Source organism: Capsella rubella, unplaced genomic scaffold, assembly GCF_000375325.1.
Source record: "Capsella rubella cultivar Monte Gargano unplaced genomic scaffold, Caprub1_0 scaffold_5, whole genome shotgun sequence".
Taxonomy (NCBI): Eukaryota; Viridiplantae; Streptophyta; class Magnoliopsida; order Brassicales; family Brassicaceae; genus Capsella; species Capsella rubella.
The window spans coordinates 1,768,068-1,792,244 of record NW_006238919.1 but is presented as its reverse complement, the minus strand read 5'-3'; the positions used below and the strand labels follow the sequence as shown (position 1 = coordinate 1,792,244).

The 24,177-nt window shown below is 32.2% G+C and overlaps 6 protein-coding genes across 8 annotated transcripts; 4 read left to right on the top strand and 2 right to left on the bottom strand.

The window, feature by feature from the left end:
• Window positions 1-375: 375 nt before the first annotated feature.
• Window positions 376-2,063, top strand: LOC17885835. Its single transcript, XM_006292689.2, has 4 exons — window positions 376-663; window positions 795-1,464; window positions 1,715-1,778; window positions 1,867-2,063. The coding sequence occupies exons 1-2, from the start codon at window positions 414-416 to the stop codon at window positions 1,244-1,246; spliced, it is 702 nt and encodes a 233-aa protein (XP_006292751.2). The 5' UTR covers window positions 376-413; the 3' UTR covers window positions 1,247-1,464; window positions 1,715-1,778; window positions 1,867-2,063.
• A 100-nt stretch (window positions 2,064-2,163) lies between these two features.
• On the top strand, window positions 2,164-4,645 carry LOC17885998 (plant intracellular Ras-group-related LRR protein 2). Its single transcript, XM_006292725.2, has 3 exons — window positions 2,164-3,296; window positions 3,553-3,719; window positions 3,806-4,645. Exons 1-3 carry the CDS (start codon window positions 2,631-2,633, stop codon window positions 4,464-4,466), a joined length of 1,494 nt encoding a protein of 497 aa, XP_006292787.2. The 5' UTR covers window positions 2,164-2,630; the 3' UTR covers window positions 4,467-4,645.
• Window positions 4,646-4,836: 191 nt separating this feature from the next.
• On the bottom strand, window positions 4,837-6,050 carry LOC17887439 (cytosolic sulfotransferase 18). 2 transcript variants are annotated; one of them, XM_023782911.1, is made up of 2 exons: window positions 5,748-6,050; window positions 4,837-5,606 (listed from the first exon to the last, which is right to left on the bottom strand). In XM_023782911.1, the coding sequence occupies exons 1-2, from the start codon at window positions 6,004-6,006 to the stop codon at window positions 4,966-4,968; spliced, it is 900 nt and encodes a 299-aa protein (XP_023638679.1). In that variant the 5' UTR covers window positions 6,007-6,050; the 3' UTR covers window positions 4,837-4,965. The 2 variants fall into 2 exon arrangements, with proteins under 2 accessions (XP_023638679.1, XP_006291424.1); XM_006291362.2 differs by having other exon boundaries at window positions 4,837-6,050.
• A 1,077-nt stretch (window positions 6,051-7,127) lies between these two features.
• On the bottom strand, window positions 7,128-9,539 carry LOC17885836 (BTB/POZ domain-containing protein At3g26490). 2 transcript variants are annotated; one of them, XM_006290738.2, is made up of 4 exons: window positions 9,202-9,539; window positions 9,044-9,113; window positions 7,714-8,958; window positions 7,128-7,635 (listed from the first exon to the last, which is right to left on the bottom strand). In XM_006290738.2, exons 1-4 carry the CDS (start codon window positions 9,258-9,260, stop codon window positions 7,237-7,239), a joined length of 1,773 nt encoding a protein of 590 aa, XP_006290800.1. In that variant the 5' UTR covers window positions 9,261-9,539; the 3' UTR covers window positions 7,128-7,236. The 2 variants fall into 2 exon arrangements, with proteins under 2 accessions (XP_006290800.1, XP_023638544.1); XM_023782776.1 differs by lacking the exon at window positions 9,044-9,113.
• Window positions 9,540-15,877: 6,338 nt separating this feature from the next.
• On the top strand, window positions 15,878-16,671 carry LOC111830677 (MLP-like protein 328). The gene is made up of 2 exons (XM_023783222.1): window positions 15,878-16,091; window positions 16,275-16,671. The coding sequence occupies exons 1-2, from the start codon at window positions 15,905-15,907 to the stop codon at window positions 16,541-16,543; spliced, it is 456 nt and encodes a 151-aa protein (XP_023638990.1). The 5' UTR covers window positions 15,878-15,904; the 3' UTR covers window positions 16,544-16,671.
• A 1,753-nt stretch (window positions 16,672-18,424) lies between these two features.
• On the top strand, window positions 18,425-19,246 carry LOC17885839 (MLP-like protein 328). Its single transcript, XM_023782910.1, has 2 exons — window positions 18,425-18,666; window positions 18,830-19,246. Exons 1-2 carry the CDS (start codon window positions 18,480-18,482, stop codon window positions 19,096-19,098), a joined length of 456 nt encoding a protein of 151 aa, XP_023638678.1. The 5' UTR covers window positions 18,425-18,479; the 3' UTR covers window positions 19,099-19,246.
• Window positions 19,247-24,177: the final 4,931 nt, after the last annotated feature.

Below are 24,177 nucleotides of genomic sequence, written 5' to 3'. Positions count from 1 at the left end.
TATATTTTATTTTGCACCATATTTTATGTATCAACTAGACTTCAAATAGAGCCTAGATTAAACTTTTCTAGTCTCTGATCAAACATTTTTTGTGCAACGTTTGTATTTTTTGCTAACTTTTTTGTGTGTTATTTTCAATAAAAATACGATACGATATGTACACTTCAAAAGTTTAAAATAAAGGCTAATTTAAATAGAAATTAGCCTATTGTATAGTATTCATTCATAGTATACTCTTTAAAAAAGTTAAAAAACAAAAAAACAAAACTTATCATAAATCTTGTTATCTGTTACGAGTTTTTTTCATTAAAGAAATAAGTAAAGAAGAAGTAGACTTTTGCTTACGTAACATAACAGGTCCACCAAATGACGATCCTACCCTTTCACTATCTCCTCTTTGTTTACTCAATTCCATGAATCGCTATAAATACGCTCTTAACGTTACTCTTCACTTGGCTTGCTCACAACAATCCAACCTTCTAGATTCTTCTTCTTCCTTCTTCAACTCTCTCTTCTCTCTCTATACAGTTATGACAAACTCAACAATCAAATTCCTCTGTAGCTACGGCGGTAAGATTTTACCTCGTTACCCCGACGGCAAGCTCCGTTACAACGGCGGTCACACTCGCGTCCTCGCCGTTCCTCGCTCCATCTCATTTTCCGGTTAGTTCCTTACCACTCTCGATCTCTTTTCTCCGGTTTGTCAATTTTGATTTCGAATTTCAAAATTCCCAAAAAAAAAAAAACAATACGAAATCGGATTTTGAGGCCGCGCGTGTGGTGCGTGTTAACAGAGCTAGCATCGAAGATGGCGGAGATGTGCGGTGGATCTACAACGGTTACGATCCGGTGTCAACTCCCAACGGAAGATCTCGACGCGCTCGTTTCGATTACTTCCGATGAAGATCTAGCGAATCTAATCGAAGAGTACGATCTCGTTTCATCATCTTCCCCGATGAAGATCAGAGTCTTCTTAAATCCACCAAAATCCGCCGCCGGATCTAAAAAATCAACGATCTCTACTTATCCTACTCCGTTAGCGTTACCGTCATCCACCACTAACACGTCATCATCTTCTACTACTTCATCTTCTTCATCAAGTCCTAGATCTCCGTCGATGTCTAAACCACCGCTTCATCCGTCGCCACCGAGGTTGACGACGGTGAAGAATCCATGCTACGGTTGCTACGTCCACCGTAATTCGAGAAATCTCTACCTTGTTCACAACGGCAATCACTGGCAATAACATCATCGAGAAATTGAAGAATCATCTCTGAATATACAATTTAAAAAAAAAAAAGTAAGGTTGGAAATATATATCTTCTTCGTTTGAAAAAAAAAATTGTAAAAGAGCGAGAGAGATATAAAAAAAATAGAAGGGTGTACGTGTACGTGAATCCCACCGTCGCCATTAATGAAATCATCCCAAAGCTTTTTTCGTTTTTCTTGGTGATGATGAATTGGGTGAGTTAGTTTTTTTTTTTTTTTTTGAATTTCTTTCCGTTATCATCACTCCGTCTATTGCCGTTGCATGTTTCCCGTTATCTTCTAACCATGCCCCCACGTGTCACCGCTACCTTATCTACTCGTCCGTTAGATTGTTCTGTTTTCTTTTCCGTCGTCTCCGTTTAACGGACGTCGTTGTATTTCCCGTTCAACATTTTTTTTTTTGGTTGAACTAACAAAATTGAGAATCACTTTTTGTCGTTTGCAGGGTAAAGTATCTAAATCCTTTGTATAACCGGGAGCAAAGGCGTGATCGATTTTTCTGGTTTACGGTATGTGACTTGTGATAATGTGGTCCAGTTTTGGTTTAATATCAAAGTATTGGTATGTGCTAATATTATGATGTTTTTTTTTTGGTAGGCGAAATTCGAAACGGGATAAGCTTTGGAGAAATTGTGAGAGAAAGACAAAAATTTAAGAAGAAAAGATTAAGAATGTTGGGAATTAATAAATATGAAAGTGATGATGATAAGATTCGATTTTAAATCGAAATGGGGTCCTGGAAATACAGCTGGGAATGATATATATGAATGAATACGAAAAATGAAATTTTAGTATTTTTTGGGTGGGGGAGGAGAAGACACCAAATTACTATTTATTATCCTAAAAACAAAATTGAAGTCTTGGAACTGTGAGAAAGGAATACTTTGGGTGTAAGCTAAATGACCTAAAAATAGACGTGCGTTTTGGATTTTCAGATATTTCAAGCTAAATAAATTAGGTTGGTGGGATTATATTTGTATAAGGACTACTATCACAATTAGGCGGTCTAACACGAAATTAGGCATTTTTAGGCCATGTCGATGTTTATGTTAATGATCCAAAAAAGCTAAGATGATCATACAAGTAAACATGAGTTTGATTCTTGGGGTATGTACGTGGGTTGAATTGAATATGCGGATAAATTTCTAACGTATAGGACTCGTTCTATATCCCAATTGCATATCCTGGACCGGATTGGTTTTGAACTTGATTCGATTATATTCTAAAAAGATGGCTGATTGACTTGTTCATCCATTGGAATCTTTATTATTCATAAGTTCTTTGGTCAACTTGGACACTTTTTTTCAATCCACTAGACTTTGTGATCACTAAACATGGCAACATCAACTTCAATATTCTAAATGACTTGTTCAACTATCGATATGGTACCTTTACTTAAAACCTCTATTAATCTTCAATTAGCTTTGACTAATAATCACAAAACTATGGATCTCGACAGGTTCCCTTTGCTCTCTTACGTTCTTCATCAACTCGACTCCAATCTCCACGCGCCGCCGTCTATGGCTGCGCAACAAACCCTCCTTCCTTCTTTTCCTCTTCTCTCCGATCCACAAATCATGTCTTCCTTGACTCAATCCATCCCTAAAACCATCACGCAGACGCTTTTCGTTTTCAACTCTCTTGGCTCAAGACCTAACCAGTCGGCAGTTTCCTCTGCTCGGTCCAAGATCGCTCAGATTATGGATTCTCTCTCACCCGAGGAAGCGGCGAAGGAGACCGAGATTTACGCCGGGGTTGTGCGGTTGGATGAAGTGCACGATAGTTACGAGAAGAAGTTGAAGGATTTGGAGGAAGATCTTTCTAGGGTTTATGTTACTGAGGTGGAATCGATGTTGAAGAGTAGCCAAGAAGTGAATGAGGAGGTTGTTGCGGTGCTCAAGGCGGCGGAATCAGGCGGGATCATTGAGAGGATCGATCTTTCCGGTCAAGAACTTAAGCTTATTCCTGAAGCTTTTGGCAAAATCGTTGGCTTAGTTTACTTGAATCTCTCAAGCAACGACTTAACGGTAATTAAGTACTAAACTTCGAATCATCTCACATGATTGAAAAAATAGCTTCAAATATATATATTGAAAAAGAAAAAACTGAAAGATTTGATCAATGTTAGAAACTGCTTATGCAGAATCTTGAAATGCAAGAAATATCATTGGTGCTTCTTGCAAATGTCTGAAACTGTTTTTTTTTTAGAGTCTTGAACTGCAAGAAACTATCATTGGTTTTTTTTATATGCTTTCCTTACAATTTCTGAAACATATATTACAGTTTATACCTGATGCAATCTCAAAACTCAAGAATCTAGAAGAGCTCAATGTTTCTTCGAATTCTCTTGAATCTCTTCCAGATTCTATAGGAATGTTGCTTAACCTTAGGATCCTTAATGTCAATGCGAACAATCTAACCGCACTCCCTGAAAGTATCGCGCATTGCAGGTTTGTGGTCTTGTCTTTTCTTTTAAATGTTATGATTCCTATACTTTTGTCCTGAGGTTTCAATTGTTTTTTTTGTTATGATTTAGGTCACTGGTTGAGTTAGATGGAAGCTACAACAACTTGACCTCATTACCTACAAACATTGGATATGGATTACAGAACCTCGAGAGATTATCGATCCAGCTGAACAAACTCCGATACTTTCCAGGTTCGATAAGCGAAATGTATAACCTAAAGTACCTTGATGCACACATGAACGAGATCCACGGCATTCCAAATTCTGTCGGGAGATTAACGAAACTCGAGGTTCTAAACTTGAGCAGCAATTTCAACAACTTGATGAGTGTCCCTGACACAATCACTGACCTAACTAACCTAAGAGAGCTTGATCTAAGCAACAACCAAATCCAAACTATACCAGACTCGTTTTACTTGCTGAGGAAGCTGGAGAAACTGAACTTAGACCAGAACCCGCTCGAGATCCCATCTCAAGAAGTGGCTAACCAAGGAGCTGAAGCGGTTAGAGAGTTTATGAGAAAAAGATGGGATAGGATTATGGCAGAGCAGCAACAGAGGATTGGTGTTGAGGCTGAGAGACATGGAGATGAAACCGGATGGGTCTATTGGGGAACCTCCATGGTTACTAATCTTGTTTCTGGAGTGACTCAGACCATTGGATTTGGAGGAGGATCTGGTGATGGTGGAGATAAGAAACTTGGAGACTCTCACTATTATCACCAACTCTAACTTTTGCTCAGTTTTAAAACGATTTTGGGGTTACTTTCTTATGAACTTATCATTCCTCATTTTACCGTTTTGTATAAGTTTGTAAAATAAGAATTATATGTATTTGCTTTCTAAAAACAGAAGATTGTTATTTGGTAACAAGTTAGCTAGCAAATCAAAATAGTTGTGTTTTTTCTTCATTCATTATGAATATTTGGTAAGAAACAGAGGATGCTCTGTTTTGTTCTCGTTATCTATAATGAGAAAAAAACACAAATATTTGATTTAAGATGCTAATTGCTTGAATCAAACAGTATATCCGAAATTTTTTAATAATCACAAGAGATTGAAAACATAAAAGTTGCAGAGGAGGATCAAGATTTTGAACACATAAATCAAAATGTGTACATTTGGACAAAAGTAAAAAACAAGATTTGATTCTTCCAATAACTTTAATACAACGTGTGCTGTAATTAAAGCAGATAAGGATGATTCGTTGTATTAAACAAGATTTAACCCGTCATGTAGTATTACCATGTTCAAGCAGACCAGTCCCCTTGAATTTTTCTTGCATCAGTCCATCGATTCGAGCAGCCATCTCTTGAGTCAGGTAGTTGTGCCAATCTCCAACCTTTCCTTTCCTGAAATACGCGCTGTTCGGATAATACACCGCAGGAATGACCTCTCTGTTTCTCTCCCCTTGGTTGACCTCAAGATTCTTCAGCGTCTCAAAACTGCAAAGGTTCACAACTTTCTCAGCGACACCTATTTCTTCTTCCTCAACTGTGAATCCATAACCCATAAACTGAGCCAATCTTCTCACGTGGGGTAAAGGATCAGCCCTCATTGTCTCGTACTTGAGAAACAAAACCTCATCTGGATTCTCTTGGTAAGCTTTCCAATACTCAAAGACATGATCTAGACAAGGACCGTACACAGAATTACCTCGACAGAACATATCAAAAGACTCCTCAAGACTATTGAGAGAGCCAAAGTATGACTTTTGCTGTTCAATGAAAGCCCACAAGGAGATGAACGCGTCCTTTGGGTCTCTCCAGATGTAAACCATTTTACAACCTGATTTTGCAATCGATGCGGGTAACAAATCGTGAGGCAAATGAGTCGCAAACAGATTGTTTTCTTTGTCTCTGATGCCATCACCTTTAGGGAACAAAGGGAGATCTAGCTCAATAAAAGGAACAAGATCCTGAGGGTTGCTTCTTAGGAGAGGGTTGGAGGAATCGTCTTCGAAGCGAGATCGATTAGCGATGATGAAAGTTAGAGCTTTGAGCCAAGTGGTACCTGACTTTGGGTAAGTACAAACGAGGATGTCAGTGGGTCGTGCTTGGAAGAAGTCTTGCGCGTGAAGGCAACCTTCTAGGAGTGGCTGTAAGAACCAGTGACCACCATACTCGATCAACGGAGCTTGGGAAAACGAACTTTTCACGTGAGGAAATGTGGCGATCAAGTCTTGGTACCGCTTCTGATTCTTCTCGAACTCTGTTGACTCCATCTTGGTCTCTTCTTGGTTCTGGCTCGGTATGGTCGTCTCTGAATCCATTGGAGATAGAGATAGAGGATATATGAAATAATCTTTTCGTTTTCTAAAATAACAAAATGAGTTAAAATTCTAAATTAATTTCAGTGTCCATCTTATGTAAAAATATTATAAAGGGAAAGTGTAAATAAACAACGTAACTCCTGTAGGCTGTAGGTAAGTCACATGTGGTGTTAGACGCATGCCTCCAACTATATAGATAAGTGTAGAAAACTCAGAGGCTACGTATGAACCAGTGACCACGTTTTAAAAATGTCATATAACTAAACCATGCATCCCCACATATCTTTCCATATTTGGATTTTGGAGATGAATGGTCTACAATGACGAAAACATATAAAAGTCCAAAGAAGGAAATCTTGTGAGGGGTAGTACTGGTCTACTTGCTAGAGATCTAATCTCTGGTTTATTTTAGTTAATAGCCATGTAATGGAGATTTCTTTTTTAAAAGAATTTCTTCGACAAAGACGAACACCGTTAAATAGAAAGCTAGACACCCAACAAGGCCGCATGCCCAAACTTAAACTATACTTACAAGGCAAAACGCCCAGGACGGCCAAAGGCCCAACCATTACAATATTTACAAGGTTAAACGCCCAATCAAGTCACAAGCCCAAACTAGACGAAAAAAACTTCTATCTCCAACAGATTCGAGAGAGAGCGAACTTGTACAGGAAAGAGAAACCACTCAAACCAAAAGAGTTTTGAAATAGCAGATCAAAGGGAGAACCAAGTACCCAACCACGAAACTCTAGCGCTGTAAGACCGCTGAGTCCTTGAGAGAGGATCAAGTGAAGAAGTCGTCCAAAACGAGAGAAAAAATGGTTAACCTACGTACAATTTCCTTATATGGATGTAAAACATATGTAAAAGAATGATGGATTTGAGTACTTTGATTGATCGACTTAGATGAGTCAATTTTGAGGAATGTAAAATAAGTACCAAAGCAGTGTTATACTAATATATTCTATTTGAAGACTTGAAGTGGACTAATCAAGGAACATAATATCAAAACATGACAAAATCAACAAAACAAGAAGTTACAAAGAATCAATTAATTTTCAACCACCATACTTTCTTTTAAAAAATATCAAATAAAGATTATTGGGATATACAATGTCATGTGACAAATGAAAATCACAAATTCATAGGGGCGTATGACGAAGACAACTTGACTTGAGCAACAAGAAACCAGTATTCAAAAAAAAAAAAACTCAATACCCTCAATTCTTCTTAAATTCGTTGACTTAAACTCCTACTGATCGACAACAACTTGCATAACATCTTCTTAGGTTGTCTTGGGATAGCACAAAACGCCATAAATCTCGAAGGTGTGTTTTGAAACCCTCCGATTGGTTTGATTTCATCTCTTTCTTCTACTTCTTCTTCTCCTCTTTCTTCTCTTCTCGTTGTAAAGCTTCTCCTTAAAACCGCTGTTTCATTCGCAGTGATATTGTTTGCAGTTGTAGCTATTGTGGCTCGTGCTTGCTCGACAAAGAGGATTTGCACGATCACTCTCAATGGAAGCAGGTCGTTCTGTGCAGCTTTCTTGCTTGCCTCTACTGATAGTTTCTTGCAGTTCAAGATACTGCATAACTTCTTTCTCTCACTCTTCTCAATCTTTTGATGAACCTGCAATACAGAGAGATAGTGTGAGATGCTTTCTCAGTGTATATGTTCATGTAAAATACTTTCTTGATTGCTATTTACCTGAAGAAAGGTATCAATCGCTTTGTATAAATCGTCATGACAAATCCTTGAAACATCAGGTATCGATTCAGCCAATTCAACAAACTTGGAAACTGTTAAGTTCACATCTCTAGCGATTTCTTGAAGATATGAATCAACAAGCTTTGCTAGTTTACTCAACAATGGAGGAGAAGAAGAAGTAGACATAGATCTCCTAATCTCTTGTATCTCTTCCAAATTAATGCTTTCTTCAGAATGAGACCTTCTATGTTCAGTTCTTGTTCTTGTTGGCCTTATCTCAGGACTGATTTGAGACAGAAACTGTTTCACCATCATCCTCACAACATCTACATCATATAACATACCTGACTTATCCCGTAAGGGTATCAACAGCTCGCTAACGGTTGCCTTATCCAGTTGATTCCCGGCTTTTATCGCGAGTTCCATCTTCGAAGAAGGCGAAACATTCATAGCATTCGCCATTTTCAGTAGCCGAAGCAAGAAACTGCAAGGAACAGCAGATTTTTCTGATGGCAGAAGGGAAATAACCAATTCCAAAACAAGATTTGAATCCGCAGAGGTTTCTTCGATGCTCGGTAGCCATTTAGATGCATAGATCCTAAGAGCATTTCCGATTAATCGAGGAGATATTCTCCGGTTTGATGATTTTATCGCAACCATTGTTCTGCGGTAAAGATCTAAACCCAAATCAGCTAAATCTTCACCCCACCACCGCAAATTCTCTGCCGCCTTACTCACTCCACCATTACACATGCTTTCATCTCTTCTTCTCCTTGACCGGTTTCTCAACAGACCAGTCTCCAATTGTGTCGAAAATTCCACACCGGGGGAGACAGTTACACCGTTAGCAATCGCCTCAATGCATCGGTCTGTGATCCCAAGATCTTCAGACCATAAAGGTAACACCTTTGTGGTCTGAAGAGTAACAAAAGAGTCTCTCCAACTCCTGAAGACACAAGAAGTCAAGAAAAGATCAAGCCTTTGAACAAGATTCTCAGTCTCGCCGAGCTCCACTTCTTCCGTCATCCCTAGATACTCAGCTGCACAACGTACCGCAACAACATTGTGAGCACAAAGAGTGATTGTGATGCCGTAACAGAACTTAGCACAGAGCTCAAAAGCTTCTGTTTCGCCGGGGAAATCAACAAGTTGAATCACTTGCTGTTCTTTCGAGGTTTCTTCTGTTTCTAAAGATTGCGAAGAGACTAAGTTCTTCAAACGCAAGCATTTGGACAACATCGGAAACTGTAAATTGCATTGCCAACAAACACAAACCAAAGTTAGAAACAGAGCTTGTGGAGAAACAAAATAAAGTTTGAACTTTTTAAACCTTGTGAAGAAGATATTTTGTGGATTTGACTTGGATTACAAGATCATTTATCAAATCACAAGACACAGACCTGTGGAACAGAGCAGTCCAAAGATCTGAATTGGTTAAAACAGAGGATTCGAAAAATTTAAGAGAGATGATTGGTTCTTTCTTTTTACCTTACAGCTTCCACAGTGTAAAATGTGTCAGGTCGAAACCCTAATTCCATAAACTTCATCTCCGGTTAGCCGGAAAAATCAGATCCCGTTCGCCGAGGGTCTCCGGTTAGTAGAAATCGGGAAGTGATAAAACTCGTAACAGAGGGTCTCCGGCAAAATTACGGCCAGAGACTGGTACCGCCTGGTTTCAACTTCCGTCAAGTTCGCCGGAAATAGACTGGTGGGTCGCCGGCGCCGGTAGAGAGATTGGTTCCACTAGGATAGATGTGATGATTTGCGAGAACAGAGTTGGACTGGAAAAGAAAAAAAACACTTCTTGGTCTGAAAGTTTCAGTTTTGGACAGTGTGTAGAAGGATCTGTTATACTATATATGAGGATTTAGTGGTTGTTGTAATATAAACAGTTTTATTTTCTTTGGTCAGATGTAAATATTTTTAAGGTTTAAACTTTAAAGCCTTGAGAAATCATTAGCTTTTTCTCTTTGTCACACCACCTGAGAACTTTCGTATAATCAAATTTAGCAGAAAGCACAAAAAAGTGTATATATTTTTAAATTACAGCATAAAGAAAAAGTTAAATAAGGGTTGATTAATAATAAAATAATTTCATAAGTTGTATGATTTATTTAGACATGTACTTAGATTTATGAAGAGCATTTTTCAAGTTTAGTTGGGTTTGGAAACCAAATCAGTACCTAACCATCCATAATCTAGTTTTCAGTATTTTAGTAATTTTCTTTTGTAATTTTGTAAATAAAATACACTTATTCTATGATTTTTGAAAATTTTAAGAGAAAAAATAAAGATACATTATTAGCATAAAATGTCGAAAAATCGAAGAGAGAAACAAAAACCTAATCACATCCGACGACACCAAAACACTACAGATAGCAAAAAAATCTGCCTTAATTATTCTTTTAAAGTTTTGAAAGACACCTTCTTTAATTATTTCATCATTTTACTACTTCTATAATCTATTTGCCACCCATTCCTTTACCATCTGTATAAATCAGCATTTAGCATGATTACCTCAAACTTTTTCCTTTAATATCATGGAATTATTTGTTATTTTCTACTAATATTATGAATCTTATAGGTTTTGAATTTCTCTTTTTATAGAATCTAATATTAAAAAGTTATGTATAGGAGACCCCATCTAATAAAACCAATTTTTTTTTCTTAATACTATAACTCTCTTTTCTCGTCGTCATAGGCATTCGTACGAACTCGGGATATTAATAAGCTTAAAGCTGATGATTGTTCCTCAAATGATGAATACATTGAAAAGTATGATATGTTATTTAATCAAACTTTTTTTCTTGTGCAAACTAAAAAGCCCTTTATCATTTGTATTGGATGTCAAAGCATTACATGTGGTATATATAGATAACACCTATTCCTGGAAATTCAATTTAGAAAACTTCTCTTTTGTAAAAAGACTACTGTAAAAGTGAAGTATATTATGTTAATCAATAACTCTTACATATATAGCATATCTTCGAATTTAAATCTTTAAATACAAGGATTTTTTAATGCAAATAACTTTTATAAGTCACCAATTTTTATAACTCTATTATCCATTTCCAAAATAAATAAATAAATTATATTAAATAAAAATAGTATGCTATAAAAATTACTTAAATTAAGTCAAAAATAATACACAATTTGATCTTTTTACGTATTTTCTAACTATTTTTACGGTTGCATATATTCATTTAAAAAGATAAATTTTAACAAATCATCGAGAGAACTTTGATTTGATATATAGTCATCAAAATTTTGCTAACCTGAAGATAATGAATTCATATTAATTGTATTGTGATTTCGTTGAATTTTGCAAGATTAATTTGCATAAAGAATAATTGTAAAAAATAACGATTTACAAGATTTAATGCAGAAAACCTCAAATATAATTGATGAATTATGTAAAACATTATATAATACTTAAATACAAAAAAATAGTGCGTGCTACCTAACAAACATTTTTTCGTCGACGATATGAATTATAATCTTTTGAACACATGTGGCATCACAGTAACGATTACATAGTATTATCACTCATTTAGATATCCTAGTCAAAAGACAATAAATTCAAGTGCATTTATAATTCTACGAAAGTTAGACAAATAATGGGTTATCAAGATCAACCTACATTTTAAGCACTGTTTTTGAGTCAAATTATTCCTTCTTGCATTTTCAATCTAAAGAAGAAAAAATAAAAAAGAGAGACAATAAAACCAATAATTGGAACAAATCTTATATAGATTGTATTTTCGTGACTACAAAAGGTAAAAACGCCCATGTGAATTGTCCATCGTCTTCTGATCATTGCAAATTCGACGCCGCTTGATTTTTTTTTTTTGGGTTTATTAATATAAAAATCCAAACACTTTTGTACTCCAACGTCCAAATTATTACTATATCAAGTATTAATTTATCTTAAAATTTTGAGATAAGAGATGATACTACTTTAATAAAACAAGATTGGAATGATGAAGAATAATATACAAAAGTGGTGTGAGCTGAAACTAGTAAACTCAAAGCTAATATTAATATTATATAGTGTACATGTTATATACCAAAACAAATCCACACACAATAGCAGATAAAAATGGCTGTGGTGGTTGGAATCGACAAATATGTTTGTGGATTAAATAGCTCATAAATTATAGTATGAAATGCATACCAAATAAAATAGACAAATTTTGCTTCAGACCAACTATAAAACGTTTATACAGACAAATAAATCTGTTAACAATTTAGTCCACTTTATCCGCAATATCCATTTTAAGACAGAGATTAAAAACAATTTGAATGTTTTGTTCATGAACTTCTGATAAAATGAAAAGATTTATGGTTTTAAATGGATATGGTGAGTAAAATAGACTAATTTCGATTTATCAGCGGTTTAGTGAACTCTATTTTTAAGACGCACAACAATTTTCCTGAACAAAATTTATTTACATGTAAAACGGTTTATTGTTGGTCCACAATACTGTATATGTTTTATTCTTTTTGTTCGCACTAATACTAACTATAATTTATGAATAATCAAAATAAAATCAGTACAATTTACATGTAGATTTTTTCCGCCTCAGCCATTCGAACTTTATGAATTTGCTATAGACAACTAAAATAAATGAAAACAACAATCTAAAGAAAAAAAAGAATGATAATAGTCAGGTATAAGTCACTCTCAAGTGTGTTTACTTTTGGTTTAAGAAAGCTAATTGGTTGGGATTTTTCAATATGGTTTCCCTTTCATGCTCCCCAGAGCCGTAATGACCTTAGGATTCTGTTTTTGTCATTTCGTTCTTATTCATTGTCTTATCTTCAATTCAAGACTATAGTACTATAACCAATTATATCCAAGCGTTTTGCAACAATATTGATCACAAAATTGATTTAACACACAATTTGGCTACACAACTCTTGGGTTATAGGGTTTAAACCACATAAAAACAATAAAAGATCATCTGCAGTCAAATCATTATAGTAACAAATAGTAAAATTTGATTAGATTCTTATGTGTGATGTGGGGGAAGTTTTAAATGGAACAAGTAGTGTTTCTAAATCATCAATCTTTGAATATAAAATCTGTAACGTCTGTTGTACGTATGTGCAACTAAAATACAACATATAGTTGAAAAATAGCGTTCATTGTCTCCACAGTTAGGGTTTTGGAAGAAACAAGATTTATGTTTGGTCTTATTGATAAATGAGGATAAATTACCATAATGGTTTTTGTCTAAGGTATGTCTACAATAGAGGTATCATCCATCCCAATGGGACCATATACCATCACACACCACAAAACACACTTTGTCTTCGTTTCAATTAATTTTGGTCCCAATTTTCTATTTTTTTGTATACTCTTATTTCACTTTCTATCATTTTCCCCTTTCTCAAGTTGCAAACTGTATAAATTTTTAGTTGGGATATAATTTTTTATTTCTTACACATATATAGACACAATACTTCTTAACATATCTATTTCATAAATTTACAATAACGTATCCGATTGAAATATGTGATTCTCATGTTTCCATGTTAACAAGTTGTTGGCAACGTACAGATTATACAACTTTAATTGGTCCTCTCGAATCAGTCGTTCTCCTCAATATGTGTCTCGAATGTACAGTATATATAAGGCCCCATACACTCATATCTTACATTTTGAACCCATTAATAATTTTCGAGACTGTTGGTACAATACATCATCGGTGATATGAAGTAGGGTTGTGCAAAATCCGTAGTTAAAAAAAAATGTACAAGAAAAATGTATACAGGATGAGTTGGTTAAGGGGACATTGAAAGCAACAATTCATATCTATAAAAATCTGAATTTTGTTTTTCAACATTCATATTCATTTAACGTAGGTTTACAAAAAGTCCCACTTTGTCTCCCATTTGTACTTATCGTTCATGATGGTTGTATCTATGTATACAAAGTAATAAATATTTCATTATTTTTGTTTTCAGTGAGCCATATATATGTCAATATTTCTTACGCTTCAATTTTTTTTTTTTTTTTTGTGCTAGATTTTGGGATGAGTTGTAATTGTTTCTTGCTATATATACCTTTCAGACGTTAGTGATCATGCCGCCATTTTTTAAAAATAAATTCTGGGTATTTGCTGAACTTTTAATCCATATTGTTGAAGCGGAAGTTTCTAGGGATAGGAATAGATATCCGTTGATTTTTAGAATATCCGGATAGGGTTTGAGAGTCTTTTTCTCAAGATTTTCGAAAAGCTTTTAGGATTTGTGAATAATTTTTACAGTAGTTTATAAAAACTTCTTTAAAATCTTGATCGGCTACAGACAAAATATCGATAATATTATATTTAAAGTGTAAATTACCTTAGTTACGCGGTATACAACTTTAAACCAATATTCTAGAGTGGTTGTGCGGCTTGTAAGCAAACCTACAGTATTTATATTAATTCGAAAATTCTTACTCTTGCGAGATATTTCTTGATCTTTACATGCAACTAAACTCTTTACCTTTTATGTATTTCCTTGCCAAGTCGGAATGTCTATTAATATCATCATCCACTAATAGATTTGCCATGCCAGCTCATGCGTCCATGCCAATAGCTCATGTATTTGATGTGTAACTCGATGCATCATCCTGACCCCAATTACGAATTGTTCTAAAATCTAGATATGATCTTTTCACATTGATTGAAATAATGATGAATATCACATATTTCAACAAGATATTTTAGTAATTATTGGACGACCTTCATATCCATTAATTTTTTTGAATTTATTGGACGACCTAAAAATCTAATTCATTGTCGACCATTGTAATAGTCAATGTTGCATACTCTTGCCACATAAACGTTCTGAATCATCAACCATAGTATATATATAGAAACGAAAAGGGTCCTTGATAATACATGTAACTATATATATTCTATGGGTCTTGACATCATCTTCTATAAATGTTATAAGTAATATAAGTAAGGTTAGTAACGACAAGAAGGTTCGAATTTAGGATTATAATTTCTTTTAATAGGACTAATACTCTAATAGACAACATCTTGTAAACTTTTATTTAAGCAATCAAATCTAAATCCTTAGATCTTACCATTTAAGTTGATTGGTCCTCTTTACAACAAAACCAGTCTCCTTAATTATATTAGTTACCAAAGCACATGACAAGTACAACAAACCAGTAAAGTTATTGGTCCTCTTTACAACAAAACCAGTCTCCTTAGTTATATTAGTTACCAAAGCACATGACAAGTACAACAATATAATAATTCTATTAATGGGCCTTATTTAATTCAAACCTAATTCTAGGAATAAGCCCATATATAAACTTAGGATGCATATTCAAAAGTTTACAAGAATCTTGGGATCAATTGCAAATTTGGAAAGGAGATATAGGCAAGACCTTTCAAATTGCCATCCTTTATCCGTTATAAGATAAATTGTAGTAGTTAGTGTTTAGGGGAGAATTTATCTTCTAAAAGATAAATGATGGCACAGACCACAAATGATGGCACAGACCACAAGATAAACCATTTGTTCATTGAGTTCCTTAATTAGCCGAACAAGAAGGATGTTTTTAGCTCGTTGATTCACTTGAATGACGGAACAAAACCAAGCTTGAGAATCGTAGATTCGAATAACCGATAATAATGAAAAAGAGATACGAATCTTAGCTCTAGGTGAACGTTTCTCACAAGCATAAGACTGGTAAGAGACGCCTTCAATAACAAAAGAATAAATGTGAACCGAAGCTTAAAAGCGCAAGTAATAAAGAAAGCCTAAAACAAAAAAAAAAAATTATTTTTTACCAATTACCCACTTTAATAAGATGGCCCGGGATTAGTTTACCAAATAAAGAAAATTCACTTACATTGTCACATCATGTTTTTGTGGAGGAGAAATAGACAGAGAGAGGTGCACTGTTTTGGTACCAAATACGAGTCGAACACTTGTCCCCGAAGCGTTAAGGGATAAACGTATGACCCCCAATATTAATGTTCACAACGTGTAGAGGTTGAAAAATGAAGAAGAGAAGGCTTCTAGCATGCACTATCAAATAAATGATTGAAAGAAACGTTAGAAACCATGTGTTTAAAAGTCACGTTCTCTATATAAACCAAGGCGCAACAAGTGTTATTTCATCATCAACCAAAACAAAACACAAGTGGAAGCTTTCAAACAAAGAGAGAGAGAGATAGAGATGGCGACGTCGGGAACATACGTGACAGAGATACCATTGAAAGGAACGGCGGAGAAACACTACAAGAAGTATAGGAACGAGAACCATCTCTTCCCTGACGCTATCGGCCACCACGTCCAAGGTGTTACTGTTCACGACGGCGAATGGGACTCTCACGGAAGCATCAAGATTTGGAACTACACCTTAGGTATACCTGTTTTTCTTATTACTATATGATGATAATACAGACTTTTTATACCGTAATAACATAATATACATATATTTTCATCCATGTAAGAAGTTTGACTAGTGGCATGTTCGAAACTTCATTACATCATTACACATGAATATGAACCTAGTTTAATTTAACTGATGAAAACATATGTTAAAGATGGAAAGGAAGAGGTATTGAAGGAGAGGAGAGAGATGGATGATGAGAATAAGACAATGAAGGTTATAGGACTGGAAGGTCACCTAATGGAGCAGTTCAAGGTGTATGAATTCGACATCCAGTTTATACCCAAGTCTGAAGATGATTGCGTCTGCAAGATCTCTATGAGGTGGGAGAAGCACAACGATGAATCCCCTGAACCAAGTGGCTACATGAAATTCCTCAAGAGCATGGTTGTTGACATGGAAGACCACGTTCTCAAAGCTTAATCAAGCATCATCATTGCATTGTCGTCATCATCATCAATTCATCATCCCAATATATTAATAATGTTGTTTTCAATAATGTATGATAAATGTGATGCTTAATTTCTGAATACAGTATTGTTTGGTTTTCATCGTGAAATACCATAAAAATACCAATATACTATGTTTTCCTTCCAAACATACCATCGTTAAAAAAAAAAAAAATTACTACTACAAACGTTTTAGTAAAAATAAAATATGATAGTTTATTTAAATTTAGTATTTTGGGTTCGGTGTTTATTTTCTAGGTTTTATGATATAGTTTTGAAGGTTTAGTGTTTAGATTTAGTTTTGTGGTATTTCCAGAAAAAATATATATTTTCAGTAGTATTTTTGAGGAAAAAAACTAATGATGATAATTTTGAAAAAGGTAAAATCTCATTATATAATATAGTTGTATTTTTGAGAATTGACCTTCTGAATATGATACAGTACTTCAAGAATTTTTTTAGGGTTTCAAGATGTTTGAAAGGTTAACAATTAAAGAAAGCTGAAATATTATGAACCATAAATATATCTATGGTATTTGTTACACTAGAATTTACTCCCATTGTAATACAGTTAATGCATGGCCATGCTAGGAATTAGATCACGACCAATCATATTAATTATCTTTTATTTTTCTCTTTTTAGAAAAATATTTAATATAAGTGACTATGGATATGTAATAATAAATTAAAATTTCTTCAAACAAGCTCAATCTTTAAATTATTTAAAATACTCATTTGAAAATACAAATTAATTTTTTTTATCCCCCGAATTTTAATTCCGGATAACTTTTTAGCGCTTGGGACTAAACCATATAACATGTTTTAGTTTCGGGTCTGAGAGGATGTATGGGATTTGGCCCATAACCTCTTTGATTATTAAAAAAAAAAAACACATTTTTCATGTCACTTGTGTACAGTTGTATGCTATCAAGTTTGAATTTGGAGAATGTAGATAGGCAGATGAGTTGTTTTATAACATTCCTGACCATCTCAACACATTATCTTGAAGCAACTTGACACCATTGATTTCTTTCCGAGGAAGATTCAGATTTGTGTAGCTAATTTATTTTTCGGCCAGAAACGTTGGACATTTCATATGCCTTCCTTTATTCTTTTAGAAGATAAATTGGTGTAGCTAGTATTGTGGGCATAATATAAAGGATGGCAAAACCTAACAATGCACAAGATAAACCTTTTGTTCATTGAGTTCCTTGAATAACCGATAGTCAAAGAGAGATGAGAAGCTCAAGTGATAAATAACAAAAGAGTAAATATTAACCCTAAGAAATAAGAGAAATGGAAAACCAAAACAAGAAGCTTAAATCCCAAGTAAATAAATAAAACCCTAAAATTAAAAACAGAGCCCATGCATGCGTTTAGACTAAAAACAGTGGTCGAGTTGTGTATCGACGCATGCGCTGCATCAAAGGGCCAACTACCAATTTTAATAACGTGGTCCGGGATTAGACCATCCTTAATGCATGAGCTCTTAGACAAATCTTATTGATTGTGAAGTTTTACCAAATAAAGTAAAATTCACTTCTATGAGCCCCATCTTTTAATGCAGCAATGTGACAATAACGTCATGATTTTGTGGAGGAAAAGAGAGAGGCTCTGTTTTGGTACAAAACACTTGTCCCCAAGCGTTAACTATTAAGGGCTAAACGTACTGCACATGGTTCTATTTGGTATGACCCCCAATATTAATGCTCACTAAATGGTATAGGTTGAAAAATAAAGAAGATAAGACTTCTAGTATGTACTATCAAACAAATGATTGAAAGAAGCGTAGAAAGTAGAAACCATATGTGTTTTGTACAGTCACGTTCTCTATATAACCCAAGGTGAAGCGAGTGTTATTTCATCAACCAAAACAAAACACAAGTGGAAGCTATTAAACAAAGAGAGATATGGCGACGTCGGGAACATACGTAACGGAGGTGCCGTTAAAAGAAACGGCGGAGAAACACTACAAGATGTGGAGGAACGAGAACCATCTCTTCCCTGACGTTGTCGGCCACCACATCCAAGGTGTTACTGTCCACGAAGGCGAATGGGACTCTCACGGAAGCATCAAGATTTGGAACTACACTTTAGGTATACCTCATTTGTTTTTATTACTCTATGTGACTATTTAAAACGTCATAACATGCATATCCTTGTGAGAAGTTTTACTAGTGGCATGTTGCAAATTATATTACATGAATATGACCCAAATTCAACTTAACTGATGAACACATACACATGTATGTAATAAAAGATGGAAAGGAAGAGTTGTTCAAGGAGAGGAGAGAGATAGATGATGAGAATAAGACATTGAAGTTTATAGGATTGGAAGGTCACATAATGGAGCAGTTAAAACTGTATGAATTCGACTTCCAGTTCATACCCAAGTCTGAAGATGATTGCGTCTGCAAGATCACTATGAGGTGGGAGAAGCACAACGATGAATCCCCTGAACCAAGTGGCTACATGAAACTCCTCAAGAGCATAGCTGTTGACATGGAAGAACACGTCCTCAAAGCTTAATCAGTGATCATAATCGTCGTCATCATCATCATCATCACAATCACCCATATACCATCCCTATATATATTAATTATGTTGTTTTCAATAATGTATGATAAATGTAGTACTGTTTGGCTTTCACTTCAATATATATTAACAATTATATAAACAGGTGTAGATGTCAAAGTCATTTTTAAATAGACAAATACCAATATACTACGCGTACCATCATTAAAAAAAAAAAAAGAAGAAGAAAAATATTACTACAAATCTTGTAGTCTAAATATACAATAAAAGTTTAACAAAAATTTTAATAGTTTATAATTTGAACTTTTTGGTTTAGATTTAGTATTTTTGGTTTAAGATTTATTTTCTAGGTTTTAGGATTCATTTATCATGTAACTCGTACGCTGTCAAATTTGAATATGGATTAATTATAACATGACAGTTGTATTAGCATCAATCTTTTTATATTATAGCATCAATCCTTACAATACATTTGTATTACCATTTGATTACTTTATATTATATATTATGACGGTCAAATCATCTATCTTATTATATAAACCTTGGTTTTCAAAGTCATCCATTAACAAGATCGTGACATGTATCAATTATAAACGATAAGATGTTGACACGTGTCGATTCTAATATTGTTAATATTTAGATAAAATAAAAAATTATTAACCCTATCGAAAAAGAAAATATATAAAAAATTATATATTAAAAATATATTAATAAAATTCAACAAATAACCTAATTTCAGTTATGTCAATTTGGTGTATTAATAAGATAGAGATTTAAAATTTATAATTAACAAGAATATATGTCGGTTTTTGTTTACATAAGAGGATTAAGGTTTAAACTTTAATTTTACAATTAAAACAGGTTATTTGTTGGTTTGGGTATATAAATGAAAAATGAGAATCATGGTTTATCTTTGTAAATTAGAATTTCTAAACAACATTAAAAATCAAAATATATGAAATAATTATAAAAAGAAAGAGATTTTTTTGAGAAATACCCCTTTTTGTGTACCCCTTTTCAAAAATACCCCATTTATCTATCCATTTTCAAAAATATTTCTGTTTAAATATAAAAGATTATAAAGTTTTATATGGTTTATAAGATACTTTTATATAATAACTACTACTAGGAAATTGGATACAAATATTTTATAATGTTCTAAAAGGTTTTAAATCGTTTTTACAAGTTTTATAAGGTTTATAAATGGTTTTTAAAAGGGTTTATAAGGTTTTTAATTTTTTTTAAAGGTATTTACAAGTTATTTTATGCTATTTATGAAAATTATATGAAAATTTATACATATATAAAGGTAATTTGTGTGTATATTTATAAGTTTACACACATATTTGGATAAATTTCAATATTTTTAGTGATTTTTTGATAAATTTTGAAATATGGGTATTTTTTAAAAAGTGGTATTGGAAAAATGGTATTTTTGATAAATTAAAAAGTAAAAAAAATGATATTTGTAAATAAAAATATGTGTAAGCTTATATATATAGACACAAATTATCTTTATATGTGTGTAAATTTATATCTATATTTCATAATTACCGTATAAATACCTGTTATTTCAATTTGGTGTATTAATAAGATAGAGATTTAAAATTTATAGTTAACAAGAATATATGTCGGTTTTTGTTTACATAAGAGGATTAAGGTTTAAACTTTAATTTTACAATTAAAACAGGTTATTTGTTGGTTTGGGCATATAAATGATAAATGAGAATCATGGTTTACTTTGTAAATTAGAATTTCTAAACAACATTAAAAATCAAAATATATAAAATAATTATAAAAAGAAAGAGATTTTTTTGAGAAATACCCCTTTTGGTGTACCCCTTTTCAAAAATACCCCATTTATCTATCCACTTTCAAAAATATTTCTGTTTAAATATGAAAAATTATAAAGTTTTATATGGTTTATAAGATACTTTTATATAATAACTACTACTAGGAAATTGGATACAAATATTTTATAATGTTCTAAAAGGTTTTAAATCGTTTTTACAAGTTTTATAAGGTTTATAAATGGTTTTTAAAAGGGTTTATAAGGTTTTTAAAAAAAATTTAAAAGGTATTTACAAGTTATTTTATGCTATTTATGAAAATTATATGAAATTTATACATATATAAAGGTAATTTGTGTGTATATTTATAAGTTTACACACATATTTGGATAAATTTCAATATTTTTAGTGGTTTTTGATAAATTTTGAAATATGGGTATTTTTTAAAAAGTGGTATTGGAAAAGGGGTATTTTTGATAAATTAAAAAGTAAAAAAAAATGATATTTGTAAACAAAAATATGTGTAAGCTTATATATATAGACACAAATTATCTTTATATGTGTGTAAATTTATATCTATATTTCATAAATACCGTATAAATACCTTTTAAAAACTATTCAAAAATTATTTAAAAACCATATAAAAACTTTGTAAACCTTATAAAAACCTTATAAAAGTCTTATAAATTCCGTTTAGAACATTTTAAAATTTTATAAATATTTGTATTGAGTCTCCCAGTAGTGATCTAGATGTACCTTATAAACTATATAAAAGTTTACAATTTTTTCATATTTGAAAAGGGGTATTTTTTTATAAATGATAGAAACTTGGTGTATTTTTAAAAAGAGGTACACCAAAAAGGATATTTTCAAAAATGGATAGAAACTTGGTCTATTTTTAAAAAGGGGTACACCTAAAAGGGTATTTCTCAAAAAATCTCTTTCAGTTATTAACCTAATTTTTTGTTTTGCCAGTTGTAGGTTTTACAGTTATAAGGGTTATATGGCTGTTTGAGTTTATAAATGCACATTATAGTTTAGATTTTATAGTTAAACGAGATTATTTATTGGTTTGGGTTTATAAAGAGGAGTGAAGTTTAGGTTTTACAATTAAACAAAGTATTTATCATTTTGGGTTCATCAAGGAGAATTAGGATCTACATTTTACAAATAAAATAGATTTTGAGTTTAACTAAATAAATATTTTTATTTATGATTTTTATTTTATAATATGTTATATTTGTTTAATTTTTAATTTATGTATGAATGTATTATGCCATTGAGCAATTTCATTGTCTAAAACATAGGGGTGAATAAAAGATTTTCGAAAATAACATTTTTAGCTTTAATTAAAGATAACAAAAGTTCAATATTATTCGTAATATAATAATTTTAAAATATTTTTAAAAAAAATATTTAGTTTTTTAAAATTCGTATTTGAAAGATTTTTAATGTTTTCCTCAACGATGCTATAATTTATTTTAGAATCTTTATGTTTATTTGCGTTGTTTATATGAACTTGTTTACAAATGACTATATTTGTATTTAACATCTTATTTTAGATTGATGTTAATTTGAAAGAACTTTACCATCATATTAAAAAATAATTAATTAATTTTCATAGTCCAAGAATGATTTTTTTTTAAATTGAAAGTTAAGAAAGAACAATTTTTTAAAAATGGTATAATTATGTTTTAGAGGATAATTGCTAAATTAAGATTTTTTAAATTTTTTTAGCAATATTATAAATTATTTTTATAAATTATAATAAATTTTAATTTTAAATAAAGATAATCCGTCCATCGGACGGGTACTAAACTAGTACTTTATAAAAGTTGAGCCTATAAACTTTTGAGAGCGTCCACATAGGATTTCAAACGACCAATCGGGATTAGACATCTCATTATTTTTAACAAATTTTAAATAACAATTATTTTCCATATCTAAAATTATGTAAAAAGGAAAATAAACCATGATATATGGAAAATAAAACAAATATTTTAAAATATAGGAACTATTTTAAATATAAAATTTTGTTATTAAAATATTTGATACAAACATAATCAAAATATTTTTTTTTCAAATCTAATTAAATTCATCAACGGAAATATTTTAAAATGTGTAGCATATGTTTGATTTTAAACAACCAATCGCGCTTAGAGATTTTATTATTTAAAATTTTTATAATTATAATAATTTTCTACATTAAGATAAAAAGTAAAAAACAGGATATTCAGAATTCAAAGAACATTTTTCAAAATTTATTATGGGAAATAGTTTTTTGTATTCTAAGATTTTTGTATAAAGGAAAAGATATGAAACATTTAATAATAAAATTTGTAAGGTTGTACATTTCTAAAATCTATGAAGTTTAAATAATTTTTTATAAGAAAATATCCATCATTATTAGTCTCACTAAATTTGTTTGTATTCCAACTTTGAGCAAAATATCCAGTTTACTAATTGATGTTGTTTCAAAATTTGTAATTTTAATATTAATAACTCACATAGAGTAGAAAATATGAAACTATAATTGAGATTAGAAATTCATCATTTTTTTAGAAATAAAATAATTTTCTATATTAAGATTTTTTAAAAATGAAAAAAATTACAAGATATATAGATTTCAGAGAAACGTTAACTATGCTCCAAATTTTATGATAGTGTATATCATATCAATGTGATATCATAGTGTATATGATATCAATGGATATGTAATAATAGTAGTGTATATCAATGGATATGTAATAATAGTAGTGTATATCAATGGATATGTAATAACAGTAGTGTATATCAATGGATATGTAATAATAAATTAAAATTTCTTCAAACAAGCTCAATCTTTAAATTATTTAAAATACTCATTTGAAAACACACATTTTATCATATCACTTGTGTACAGTTTGTATGCTATCAAGTTTGAATTTGGAGAATGTAGATAGGCTGATGAGTATAACATTCTTGACCATCTCAACACATTATCTTGAAGCAACTTGACACCATTGATTTTCCGAGGAAGATTCAGATTTGTGTAGCTAATTTTTCTTTCGGCCATAAACGTTGGACATTTCATATCACTTGTGGTTAGGCTGTGCCTTCATTTATTCTTTAGAAGATAAATTGGTGTAGCTAGTATTGTGGGCATAATTTAAAGGATAAAGGATGGCAAAACCTAACAATGCACAAGATAAACCTTTTGTTCATTGAGTTCCTTGAATAACCGATAGTCAAAGAGAGATGAGAAGCTCAAGTGATAAATAACAAAAGAGTAAATATTAACCCT

Coding starts and splice junctions, on each gene's coding strand:
- LOC111830677 (XM_023783222.1), top strand. CDS start 15,905: ATGGCGACGTCGGGAACATACGTGACAGAGATACCATTGAAAGGAACG. Junction 16,092..16,274: donor GATTTGGAACTACACCTTAG/GTATACCTGTTT, acceptor CATATGTTAAAG/ATGGAAAGGAAGAGGTATTG.
- LOC17885835 (XM_006292689.2), top strand. CDS start 414: ATGAATCGCTATAAATACGCTCTTAACGTTACTCTTCACTTGGCTTGC. Junction 664..794: donor TCGCTCCATCTCATTTTCCG/GTTAGTTCCTTA, acceptor GCGTGTTAACAG/AGCTAGCATCGAAGATGGCG.
- LOC17885839 (XM_023782910.1), top strand. CDS start 18,480: ATGGCGACGTCGGGAACATACGTAACGGAGGTGCCGTTAAAAGAAACG. Junction 18,667..18,829: donor GATTTGGAACTACACTTTAG/GTATACCTCATT, acceptor ATGTAATAAAAG/ATGGAAAGGAAGAGTTGTTC.
- LOC17885836 (XM_006290738.2), bottom strand. CDS start 9,260: ATGAAGTTTATGGAATTAGGGTTTCGACCTGACACATTTTACACTGTG. Junction 9,114..9,201: donor TACACTGTGGAAGCTGTAAG/GTAAAAAGAAAG, acceptor TCTGTTCCACAG/GTCTGTGTCTTGTGATTTGA. Junction 7,636..7,713: donor CGATTGATACCTTTCTTCAG/GTAAATAGCAAT, acceptor TCTGTATTGCAG/GTTCATCAAAAGATTGAGAA.
- LOC17885998 (XM_006292725.2), top strand. CDS start 2,631: ATGACTTGTTCAACTATCGATATGGTACCTTTACTTAAAACCTCTATT. Junction 3,297..3,552: donor TCTCAAGCAACGACTTAACG/GTAATTAAGTAC, acceptor CATATATTACAG/TTTATACCTGATGCAATCTC. Junction 3,720..3,805: donor GAAAGTATCGCGCATTGCAG/GTTTGTGGTCTT, acceptor GTTATGATTTAG/GTCACTGGTTGAGTTAGATG.
- LOC17887439 (XM_006291362.2), bottom strand. CDS start 6,006: ATGGATTCAGAGACGACCATACCGAGCCAGAACCAAGAAGAGACCAAG.